The sequence below is a fragment of the Crinia signifera genome, chromosome 3, assembly GCF_055691185.1.
Source record: "Crinia signifera chromosome 3, ASM5569118v1, whole genome shotgun sequence".
In the NCBI taxonomy this organism is placed as follows: Eukaryota; Metazoa; Chordata; class Amphibia; order Anura; family Myobatrachidae; genus Crinia; species Crinia signifera.
This window is the reverse complement of record NC_139219.1, coordinates 65,742,310-65,755,334: the sequence shown is the minus strand read 5'-3', so window position 1 is coordinate 65,755,334 and position 13,025 is coordinate 65,742,310. Positions and strand designations below refer to the sequence as shown.

The window sequence follows — 13,025 nt, the reverse complement described above, 5'->3', positions numbered from 1 at the left end:
GCTCCCCGCCCCCTGCTGGCGAATGTGTAAAAAATAAATAAATATATCTATATATAATTTTTTTTTTTTCATTCATGTGCTGCAAGCACAAGAATAATAATAGCATGCCCCTTAACAGAATAAAAATAGATTTTTTTACACCCCCCAAAAAAAAAAACCTTTATTTTAAAAGATCCCACTCCAGTTTACCTTAAAAAGATGTCGAAACATGGCGAAAATCATGCTGAAAGCAGTTCTCCATCCTAGCATTGAATACACTCTCTGCGAATCCCAGTGAAAACCCCATTGAAATACTCCAGCGAATTGCAGCGAAACGGAGAACTGGCCGGCATTCACTGTTCGCTTTTGGCGAACATTGAATAGGGTGAATCAGATTTTCAGTGAAAAAGATTCACTGCAAGGAGTGAAAACAGCCCGATTCGCCCAAAAAAAAAAAAAAACGGGAACGTTGAATACTGGCCAAAGAGTCTGAAAAATCTATTGAATTGTCTTAGTTCAGACACCCAGCATCATTCTGTGCCTCCACAATGCAGCCATGCATGTGCTGTCTGCTGAACACACATTTGTTGACCATTGCCAGGGTCCTGTAATAATTTGTCTGATGTGGTCCAAGAACACAATAGTTTGAGAACCTTTGTCTTATCGCAATGTTGTGTCCAAAAAGGTTTACGGTATGGAGACAAAACAACATTTACTCGGATCACCAAAGAAAAATACATGATTCAATGTAGTCAAGGATTTCCCTTGAACTCCCAGGCAAACGATATAGTACATACACTGCAATATTGGGTACTTGTTTCCTAGCACAGCGCCAGCGATAAAGATTGTATCCATCAGCAACCAAATCGCATGCAATGCGATCGATGCGATTTTTACATTGGAATCAATGTAAAATGGTCCTGAGACACGATTTTACATTGGCCCCAATGTTAAATGGCCCCCAGACCCCAATTTTTATTGTTTGCCAACCCTGATGGGTCAAATGCCCCCCATTGTTAACGCCACCCCACGATCAACACCAACCCGAAGCGTGGCAAGCGCAGCGAGCCGGCGGTACGCGTCCTCCGACATTTTCATACTCCCACTATCCACGCCGGCGTGGAGTTGATTTTATATAGTGTGGCGAGCGCAGCGAGCCACCGAGCCCGAAACGTGGCGAGCGTAGCGAGGGGACGCCCATTACTTCACAGGTATTACGCGTCCGCTCGCCACGCTTCGGGTTGCCGTTGATCGTGGGGTGGCGTTAACAATGGGGGGGGGGGCATTTGTCATGTAAAATACCCATAAGGGTGGGTATACAATGAAAAATCGGGTCCATTGGCCCATTTAACATTGTTCCCTATGTAAAATCGCAGGCATGCGATGGACGCAAATTTTTAATTGTCGGGGAAAAGGCTAAAAATAGGCCTGAAATCGCGTCGGTCGCGTCCATCGCATACCTTAACTAAAGGTATGCAATCACCTACGACGGGCGCCGTGCTAGGAAACAAGTACCCAATATTGTCTAGTGTGTACCCAGCTTTAACGCTATTTGCGGCATTAAATTTAGCATTTATCTTGCCGTAGTAATGGTGATGGCCGCGTTTGTAGGCTGTTAGACTTGAGCAATATCTACTACTGATAAGGAGTCAGCATGGATCATTATGTGAGGAGAGGAGTATATACAAACAGGAAACCACAGGCTGGGAAATAGTGTGTCCGGCAGTGATGTCATACTGATGAGAGGAAACCGTGCTATCAGATGCACCACTAACAGGAAATAAGTGAAACTAAAATAAAGATAATGCTGACATTTGTCATCATCATCATTATTATAATTTATATTGTGACCGACCTTAACCCTTTGAGTGCCAAGTGAATTTGTCAAAATAGGTGTGAAAATTGCCAAGCAAACATTGTTATTCATCATAATGACCTGTAAAGTATACCGTGTATAGGAAATATAAAAAAAAAAATTGACACAAAATGTATTATTTAAATCGAATGTGAGCGACGCTGGGATTTTTAGCCAATATTTTGCACATCTCTCACAGACTCAAAGGGTTATTCCTTCATTATCCAGCTCATGATTTCCACTGATCTGCGGCTCTATTCTCCCCACCACCATCAGCGATTCTTTAAGTCAATGCTCCAAGTTCTCAACAAAATATTTGTGACAGAGAGGTTGGAAAAGACTAGAGCCCAGCTGTACCCAACTTGCATCAGGGACTTGGTGGTAAATTTACTAAAGCTTCTAAAAATGAAAAGTAGGGATGTTGCCCATAGCAACCAATCAGACTCAAGCTATCATTTCTATACTGCTTTCTTGAAAATGATTTCTAGAATCTGATTGATTGTTGTTGGCAACTGTACAACTTTTCACTTTAAGGGGGAGATTCAATCGCCGTCGAGCATCTCCAGTGGGGGAGATGCTCGACGGGCCCTATTCAATGCTGTCTTCCCCGACAGCATTGAACAGGGTTTCCTGTCAGAACGAGCCCGACATCTCTAGCTGTCGGGCTCGTTCTGCCGAGAACAGCCGGGAAGTGACGAGCTGCCGGCTGCAGCTCGTCACTTCCCGCCCGCAACTCGCGGCCACGCCCCCTTCTCGCCGCTCGGCGGCCGGGACATTGAATCCGGACTGCCGAGCTCCAGGCGAGCTCACCGAGAACGGGACAGGGGCACGGCTGTCGCGCTAGCTCGACAGCCGTGCCCCTGACATTGAATACCCCCCTAAGAAGCTTTATTAAAATGTACCCCTCGCAGTCAAGCAATTGTCCATACATTTATGTTTCAGCAGTGTTACATAAAGCAACACCCTTGCAGCAAAGCTGTGTCTTCATACACTGCCGCATCAGTTGCACCAAGAAGCATTTCTTGGCGCGCTAGCGCCTGGGAAACTCAGCCACACCAAGTTTTGGGGAGTTTTTTGCTCAAAACATGCATATTAATTTTAAAGCAAGCGGAACTGACAAACGTTCTATAAATGTATGACATTTGTACATCTGCGTGCGACTAATGCTAACCTATGGGTCAGCAAACTCGGGCTACCAGAACTGATTTACTGTAGCTGGGCGCATGGATTCGCCAGCAATTGAATTTCCCCTTAGGTGTCTGATGACACATATGTAGGACCGCTTTAAGGATTTCCATTGTCCTATAAAACAGTGTAAGTTTGGTGGCAGCTTTACTCCTGCTGGCAATGCCCCTGAGAACACCAGCTAATTTCAAGATGTTGTTTGTAGAAGTTAATATCTGTATGACCTTTTCACATTACTTATTTATAAGAAGAGTAAATTCAGAAAATGGACCAATGCATTAAAGAGAACACTGGGGAACTGATGTTTTCTTCTGACATGTGGCTTGATAAGAGAATGGTTCTAAGATCCTATTGATTAACCTTGAATAACCTGCTGTTCTTTCAAAAGAAGCCAAACCGACGTAGAACAATAACGGAAATCTAACCAAACATTAACCAACCATCAAATAGATGCCAAAGTGCCTAACGTAAGATTCAAATATTCCATTAAAAAAAGACACAATGTTGAAGGCAGTACATGCAGTCTTAATATATTAACAAACATTAACACAACTAATCCACTGGAGTCATTTACTTTTATAGATCAGCTACTGTCAATATGGCCACTTACTAGTGCAGAACATGGTTAATGTGTTACCAATAGAACTGCACTGAGGCTTCACTGCACATTAGCAACACATTCAAACAAGGCAACCAGCAAGTTCTGCAACTTTCCTTACAGAAAACCTGAAAAAGCCAACAAAGGAATTTCCTAAATGGGCAACTGACAGATAAAATGATTATGAGGGTTTTTTCCCATTAAAGTCAAAGGACTGGTTCAAATAACATTTTACACAAACTACCCTCTCTCTGTATTTGAAAAGAACAAATAATGAATTTACTATCTGCACAGTTTCTGGTTCTTCTGAAAGTCAGGTGTACACACTGTGATATTTTAACTAGATGTAGTTAAAATCTCCTAGGAGGTTAGCCAAAATCTCCCAGTGTTTCTCCTGCTTATATTCCGAAGCTGGCCCTGCTAAGTCAGTAAAGGTCCCCATGCGCACCGTGCGTTTTAAACTAAATCGCATTATATCTAGTTCAAAATGCATGCGATATGCTAAAGCACCAGACATTTTGATCTAGATACAATGCAATCTAGTTCAAAAAGAACATGCAGCACATACATCGAACCGTGTATGGGCATAAGATATAGACTGTGCAGGCAAGGCAGTTTTGACTAGATCATAGACTACCATTAGTTAGACAAAATCACTTACGGGGTGTACACACGGAGCGATACTTAGCGATTTTGACTACATAGTCAAAATTGCTTAGAAGGTTAGTAAAGATCTCTGTCAAGGTTAGACAAATCTCCCTATAATATCGCTATGCTGGGTACACACCAGGACGACTAGGGCCCGATCCCCTCAATCTAGATCCAATTCCGACCAATTGGATGTAGATTGTAGGTAGATTGGGCCCTTTTTTTCCCTGTTCTGGTCCGATCCCGATCCGATGCGCGGCCCCGCGGGTCGGTCGTTATTCAGATCCTGCCTGCTGCAGGTAGGATCTGAAGAACGACCATACAGCCGGGTGCGGGTCGCCATCGGATCGGACCCGCTCACGGTGCACATCGTGAGCGGGTCGTGTTCCCCGCGTCACCGTGAGCGAGTCGGACGAGACACTGACGACCCGCTCACGATGTGCATCGTGAGCAGATCGTTGTGCTGTGTACCCTGCATTAGTCACAATCTCCACTGCATATAGGCGAAATCGCTTAAGACCCATACACACAGGGTGATTTTGAGCTGAAAGCAGCTCAGTTTTGTCTTTTCAGCTCAAAAGCCGCCGAGTGTGTACGGGCCAGCGATTATCGATGAATGCAATCGCTGGCCAGGAAGATGAAAAAAAAGTGTGTGTGTACTGAGCAATTTTCAGCCCAGCAAGTTTCACATGATCGCTGTGAATACACGCTGGGCAAAAATCACCCAGTGTGTATGGACCTGAAGTCAAAATTGGCCATAATATCTCACCGTGTGTACATGGCTTTACACCTGCATTCACACATTACATTCAAGAGCTTTCTCTGCAATAAACAGAAGCATCAGAAGTGTGTGTGTGTGTGTGTGTACCTGAAGCTGGGTATAGAGGGCAAAACGCATCCTGCCCCTTTAGAAGAGCCCTCACAAAAACAGACCATACTTGGCGCCAAGCTTGGGGAAAGTCCAACACCTCCTTAGGGGCCCGGGCTTGCCCCCAACAGTGACGTCGCCAGCTGGGCCCACCCAGACAAGTGACGTCACAGGGGCCGATGCACTCTGCACTCATGCTGCCCGCTTTCTCCCTGTGCCCTCCCCTGATCCTAGAGAGATCAATATACTGCATGTACAGATGACAGACAGGGTCGTTAACAACCAGCGAGAGTGCACATTTTTTACAACATAGTGCGTAAACATTAGCCAATATGAACAAAAAAATACAATTAATGATATCTTTATTGTGCATATCGTTAACATAAATTTACTAATGTGTACCCAGCCCTTTGCACTCCAGTTCACTGCATCGTGAATAGACTCCATGAATTTGTCATCTACACCTGGTAGGCTGAGACGCAGAGAAAGTAGTTGTACTAGGAACACAATAGCAGGTGTGGCCTGAGTACACAATACATACATATCACATTTAACGGTTGGAAAGAAGCGCCCAATACAACAGATACATGTGAAATGCTGATTGAGCAAGACGAACACATAAATTGTCATTTTAGTTCAAACACACCAATAATTGTTGTGTGGGCTTTATTTGAGTACTAACTTCATTTGCAATAATGGCCTTGACTTAAGGTGCCCATACACAGAGTGTTTTCCCCATCCGGTGCGATGCACACACCCAGGCACTTTACATTGCATAGAATAATACTGTACACGTACTGTTTGTACTAGATTGCATTGCATCTAGTACTAAACCCCTTTGGATGCCACGCTGTGAGAGATCCTCAAAATATTTGTTAAAAAATGCCAGCATCGCTCGCAGCGACTGTTCTTTGTTTGGTTGCAATATTTAACTAAACGTCCAATGAATTGACTTGGCTGTATTTGTATTTATTTACACTAAAAGAACAGCCGCTTTGAGCGGCGCTGGCATTTTTAGCAGATATTTTGAGGCTCGCTCACAGCAACTTTGGCACTCAAAGGGTTAAGACACACAAATGAAAGCAGCAGATTCTATCTTGGTCGAAAAGGTTTTTGTGCAAAACCAATGTGAAAATGACCCACTGTGAGTAGGCAGTGCTAGTCTACTGTAATGTTTTATAACAACATACAGGATTAGGGCATTTCATACATATGATATTTGAATATGTCACAAACACATGTCAAAATGCATGGAAAACACTGCTCACTCATTTCTGTGGCAACATCCTCATTTATCGACAAACCACTGTTTTGAAGTTGGATTTTACCAATACAAGAGTCTACATTTCTAGTCCGTAATTAACATTTTAAATTAAACCCAATCCTGCTCAACACTTGAACATGTAAGTAAAAGGGGTACAGACTAAAACCAAGAGGTTTAGGTAACTACAGTATGTATACCTTAGAAAGGAAAGATAAAAATATGTAAATTGGCCAATATATATTGTTAGTAGTGTTCATTCCAGCATCCGCCATCTTTGAAAACCTGTGCAGTTCCTCTTTCCTGCGTGGGGTGTCGCTGTCTACTGTAGTACTTCTAGCACAGTGTGGTCTGTATATCAGCACTGATAAGCAAACCAGACCTGTGCTAGAAACACCACAGCAGACAGTGACACCCCAGGCAGGGAAGAGGAACTGCATGGGTTTTCAAAGATGGCGGGTGCTAAAATGAACACTAGTTAGGAGACAATGTCTATTTGTCAGGTTAATTTTAAGTGGCTGGACAGGAAGAGCACTTAAAGTTGAGTCAAGTAATTAGAAGGATAAAAGTATGTAAAATATGAGCAAGACAGGAACCTCAAAAGCCAGTTAGACTTGGTAGATATTTTGTGACAAATAAAATTTGTCAATAAAAAATAGAAATTCCTCCAGACAAAAAGAAGCATCACAGCAACATATAAAACAGGAACGAATATGAAACACGCCTTGGACATTTACAAAGAACCACTAAGAAACATAAGGAAGAAGATTATCTGGTATTCTAGCGTGAGAAAATTCTGACTGCAGAAGTATGTATAGCTCTAGGCATCACATGGTCAGCCCTGTCAGGTGGGCATGGCAGCAGGTGAGTATATACTAGTATGGCTGGAGATGGCAGGGGGGTATGGCAGCAAATGGCAGGTGAGTATGGCAGGAGATAACTATGGCTGAAAGAGACAGATGGGAATGGTTACATATGCATATGGCTACAGGTGGGTATGACGGCAGACTGGTATGGCTGCAGGTGACAGGTGAGTATGACCGCGGACTGGTATGTCTGCAGGTGAGTATGACCGCAGACTGGTATGGCAGCAGGTGACAGGTGGGTATGACCACATACTGGTATGGCTGCAGGTGACAGGTCAGTATGACTGTAGACTGGTATGGCTGCAGGTGACAGGTGGGTATGGTCGCAGATAAAAGATACATATGGCTTCATGTGGCAGGTGATTATGGCCACAGATGGAAGAGACATATGGCTTCATGTGACAGGTGGGTATTACCGCAGATGTGTATGGCTGCAGATGACAGGTGGGTATAGCTCCAGGTGACAGGTGGGTATGGCTGCAGACTGGTCTGTCTGCAAGTGACAGGTGGGTATGACCGTAGATGCGTGCGTATGGCTGTAGGTGACAGGCAGGTATGGCCATTGACAGGTGGGTATGGTTGAGATGTGCATGGCTGCTGGTGACAGGTGGGTATGGGCACAGATGGAATATGTATATGACTGCAAGTGTCTAGCGAGCATAACCGCAGATGCATAGGGCTGCAAGTGACAGGTGGGTATGGCCACATATGCATATGGCTCCATGTGACAGGTGGGTATGGCCACATATGCATATGGCTCCATGTGACAGGTGGGTATGGCCACATATGCATATGGCTCCATGTGACAGGTGGGTATGGCCACATATGCATATGGCTCCATGTGACAGGCAGGTATGGCCGCAAGTGGAAGATATGAATGGCTGCAAGTGACAGGAGGGTATAGTCGCAGATATGTATGGCTGTGGGTCATAGTTGGGTATGGCCGAAGATTGAAGATGCGTATGGCTGCAATTAATAGGAGGGTATGACCAGAGGTGACAGGTGAATATGGTCACAAATTGAAGATGCATATGGCTGCAGGTGACAGGTGGGTATGACTGCAGACTGGTATGGCCACAGGTGATAGGTGGGTATGACCTCACATGACAGGTGGGTATGACTGTAAATGACAGGTGGGTATGATCGCAGGTGACAGGTGGGTATGATCGCAGGTGACAGGTGGGTATGATCACAGGTGACAGGTAAGAATAATCTCACATGACAGGTGTGTATGGCTGCAAGTGACAGTTGGGTATGGCCGCAGAGGTGTATGACTGCTGGTGACAGGTGGATATGGCTGTAGATGGAAGATATATATGACAGTAGGTGCAAGTGACAGTAGGGTATAATTGCAAGTGACAGGTTCAGACCCAGATGGGTATGGCTGTAAGTGACAGGAGGGGCATTATCATCTCAAACCCTTATAACAGAGTTAAACAATAATACATATCAGCTACATAAGGTGCAGTTACAATACAGTGGAGGAATGACACAAAGATTAAGGTGATCACCCCACACTCACCCAGCACAGCCCGCAGGTGTTTCAGCCGGGTGGGCACGTCCTTCTTTGGGTCCAGAACTTTCTGTGTAGATTTCTTGAGGTCTCCATGACTTCTCCTGGAAAACATCCCGCCCGGGGCGAGTGTGAGCGGGGATACAGGCGGTGTGCTGCTCCCGGGCTCCCTCCTCACTCCCTGGCTCCTATCGCAGCAGCCGCACGCACCGGAGTCGCTGCGTGTGTGTGTACAATGGAGCACAAGTCAAATCGCCGTCCGCGCACCCTGTGATGGGTGAGAGCTGTCCTCCAGCCCGTGCCCTGTTCCGGGCTCTGGCTTCCGTGTTCCCTCTCCTGTGTCCCGGCTCCAGTGCTCTCTCTGCTGCCTGCTTCTTCCTACCCGGGCGGGCGCTGTAAACACGGAACTGACGTCAGAGCGGCGCCGGGAGGGGGCAGCGCTGAGTGCGGGAGGCCAGCAGGTGGCGTGCGTTGTACTGAGCAAGGCTGCTGCAGCAGCAGCACCTCCACCAGTCCAGCAGCACCACAAGTCTTGCCTTCCTCCTTGTCACCATGCTCATAGAGTACATACACACAGTGCATTCCATGGCCACACACTGAGTGCCCTCACAGTCACACACAGGCGGCAATTCCGGGCAACAGTAGATAAAGAGGGGAAATAACATTATCTGTGTATATTGCATGGAGCTGGTTTTATTCAATTAAACTTTTATATTACAACTCTGTTTAGTCTGTTGTAGTATAATAGGACAGGTGTCTGTGTGGCTGTAGTAATGAGCATGATTAGGAACCATGGAATGGTGACCCTGGGTACTCTGACCACAACACTACAATGGAGTGTCCCTGCTGTACTGTAGTTTCTTACTACAATGCCAGATGAACGGCCGAGGGTTAGTTCTAAATTGTAGTGGGCTAAAGGACCTCGGGGAGGAGAGAGGAGGAGCCCCGCCACGCTTCGGGCACGGTGGCTTGCTCCGCTTCGCTCGCCACCTGGTTACTGAAGGCAACCAGTGGTGGCGTGGATAGTGAAGGAGCAAGCCCCCCGGCCCACATGCCCGCCGAGCAGCTCAGCGCCTAGGCAGCCATGCAGCCGAGTAGGTAACGGTATAAGCAGGGACAGTACATTATGGGCAAAGACAGCTCAGTTACAGGAGGGACATTACAGTTATCACACAGGGGTTATACATAAGGTTACATGTGGCTGAGTGCACAGATCCCAGGCAGCCATTTGTGGTGCCAACTTCCTGTAGGAGAACCAGTGGTGGTGGTGGAGGGTGTGTTGAGAGTCACTGAGGCCTAGGGAGAGACAGTGAGGCCTGGGGCTGGAGTTGGGCCCTCCCCAGGCTGAGTTCCGAGTTCCACGCCGCTGCCCCCTATAGTCTAATCCTACCTCCTCCGCAGCATAGAGAGCTCCTGCATCTGCGGCTGGGGCCTGCGGGCCTGATCTTCCTTTGTCGCAGCCGGGAGCCGCCTCTGGGTGCCGATGGGGGTCATCATGCCGGGGGACCAAGCCTGCGCCCGGGTCTAGAGCCTCTGGCGCACCGGGGGCCGGGCTGTGCACTGCTGTGCTGCTGCTGGTGTCGCGCCCTGGTCCAGTGCCGCGTCTCCCTGCATCTCACTTTCGAAGGGGTGCACCCATCCTGGCCGGGGGGGGGGGGGGCACCATGCCGCCATCCGTCCACCCCCTCCATCCTCTCTCTCTTTCCTCCTCCGTCCAGGGCACCCTCTCTCCGGGGGCCGGGGATGGAAGCGCCGGTGGATGGGAGCTAGCATGCGACCGGACCGGAAGCAATGCTGATGTGCATCGCATCGTGTTTTTTAACCATCAGTTATTTTGTTTTGATGGTAGTACGTTTACCATTTGATGGCAGCATAACCCCCTGTGCTCCGCACCATGCAGAACATTGTGCTTGTACCCCTGCCACCCACTTATTCTCCCTGTGACCCACTGCCCCCCCCCCTCACCCTCTATTTCCACATGCCTTCCGCTGTCAACCTCAGTCGCCAATCACCCCCCACCGTCCACCCCCGCGCCCTGCATTTTGCTGTCAACCTCTCCCTATCACCCACTGGTCCCCCCTGCAATTCTTACACCCCTGCTTTCTACTGTCACTCTCTGCCTCTCCCTGTCACCTACTGCTGTGTAGCATATTGTGAAATAGGGATGTAAAGGAGGGGGGGCAAATTAGTTCCCCACCACTGGTACCCACAACACACTATGGCGGCATTCTAATTGATTCGCCCTATTGCGAATTCGTAACCGGGACCAATGTTGTAGATCTGCGCATATGCAGGTCTTCACTGCAGGAGACTTACAAAAGTCTCCGTGGCGTTCGCAGCGGGGGGAGCGAAGGAGGCGTGCTGGATGCACTCGCATGTGAACACCCTGCGTTTCCCGGGCATACCCACAAAAATGCTGGGTGCACAACATGAAGGAGGCATGCTGGGTGCATTCGCATGAGAAGGCCTTGCGTTTCCTGGGCACCAGAGAGTGGCTTAGATTAGCAAACGCTTCTGAAATCGGTGACCATCGAATGATTTCAGGAACCCACGCAAGGCTGCGAATGGATGTTGTTGTTAAACATCCATTCACATGCCTGCGGGGACATTCGCTGTCCAATGGGGGGACAGGCGTTCATGTGGGCAGCAGGTGGCATTAGTTGGTGAATTTCACTGCTTTGCGAGTCAACCAGAATGAGGGCCTAACCATTGATGTTGCCAACCATTGGCTTCCGATGTACAGCCATAGTGACTCCTCAGTCCTAGATAATTAGACACTATGGTCCCAGCTTACATCAACAGTTTACAATTGCAAAATTCTCTAAGCTAGAAATATAATATAACATCATTTTTCTTCTACTTTCAGATAGCCTTTTTGTGCCTAAAAATCTGAGTATTCCACAATGACAGGATCAGTTGCCTATAGCACCGGTAGATTATACGTTCTCAAACTCTGTTCTCAGGACTCCAAACAGTTCATGTTTTCCAGGTCTCTTCCTGGAATCATAAGTAAAATATTTAGCTCAACCTTCGGATCTTTTAAAATGTGTCCATGAGTATGAATGCACCTGTGCACCTGATAGGTGACCTGGAAAACGTGAACTGTTTGGGAACCTGAGGACCAAGTTTGAGAACCACTGGTATAGATTATCCCCAGTTTTCAAGAGGTCCACAACTCCAACACTCAACAGAAGTAGAAGCTCTGCAAGGCAGCCAACAAAGCTGTTGCTCCAGCCTGCCCCTGCACCCCCAGTGTCTGAGACAACACCCCTACCCCTGCAGTCGACAGTCTGACACCTGCTCTCTCCTGAGCCTGCTACATCACCCCGCCATTGCAGGTTACATCCTGCCCCTTGCCCACCACCACCCCCCACCCCCGTGCATCCTCCGGTGCCTGAGACAACACCTCTGCCGTTGACAGTCTACCCCCTGCTCCCCCCCCCCCTGCTCCCCCCCCCCCCTGAGCCTGCGACATCACACTGAAAATGAAGGTTATAGCCTGCCCCCCCCGCATCCTCCTTTTCCTGAGACAACACCCCCACCCCTGCAGGTGACAGTCTGCCACCTGCTCGCTCCTGAGCCTGCTACATCATACCACCACTGCAGGTTACATCTTGCTCCCCGCACCCTCCGATGCCTGAGACAACACCCCCACCCCTGCAGGTGACAGTCTGCCACCTGCTCGCTCCTGAGCCTGCTACATCAAACCGCCACTGCAGGTTAAATCCGCACCCTCCGGTGCCTGAGTCAACACCCCCACCCCTGCAGGTGACAGTCTGCCCCCTGCTCCCTCCCTGAGCCTGCAAACACCCCCTTGCCCCCCGAAACTGCAGGTTAGAGCTTGCACCCTCCTGTGCCTGAGACAACACCCCCACCCCTGCAGGTGACAGTCTGCCACCTGCTCGCAACTGAGCCTGCTACATCATCCTGCTACTGCAGGTTACATCCCCCACCCCCGCACCCTCCTATGCCTGAGACAGCAGCCCCACCACAGCAGGCTAGAGCCTGCACCCCCCCCCCCCCCCCCCCCATGCACCCTCCTGAGCCTGCTACATCATCTCACCACTGCAGGGTACATCCTCCCCCCCTCTCCCCGCACCCTCTTGTGCCTGAGTCAACACCCCCACCCCTGCAGGTGACAGTCTGCCACCTGCTCGCAACTGAGCCTGCTACATCATCCTGCTACTGCAGGTTACATCCCACCCCGCACCCTCCTATGCCTGAGACAGCAGCCCCACCACAGCAGGCTAGA

The 13,025-nt window shown here is 48.4% G+C and overlaps 1 protein-coding gene across 3 annotated transcripts in view; it reads right to left on the bottom strand.

Moving 5' to 3' along the window:
* The window catches only part of RALGAPA2 (Ral GTPase activating protein catalytic subunit alpha 2), a 323,658-nt gene extending 314,471 nt beyond the window's left edge, over window positions 1-9,187 (bottom strand). For all 3 annotated transcript variants that reach the window (XM_083175921.1, XM_083175922.1, XM_083175923.1), the window contains exon 1: window positions 8,783-9,187. In XM_083175921.1, coding sequence (XP_083032047.1) covers window positions 8,783-8,888 — 106 coding nt within the window. In that variant the 5' untranslated portion in view covers window positions 8,889-9,187. The remainder of the gene's footprint in view (window positions 1-8,782) is intronic.
* Window positions 9,188-13,025: the final 3,838 nt, after the last annotated feature.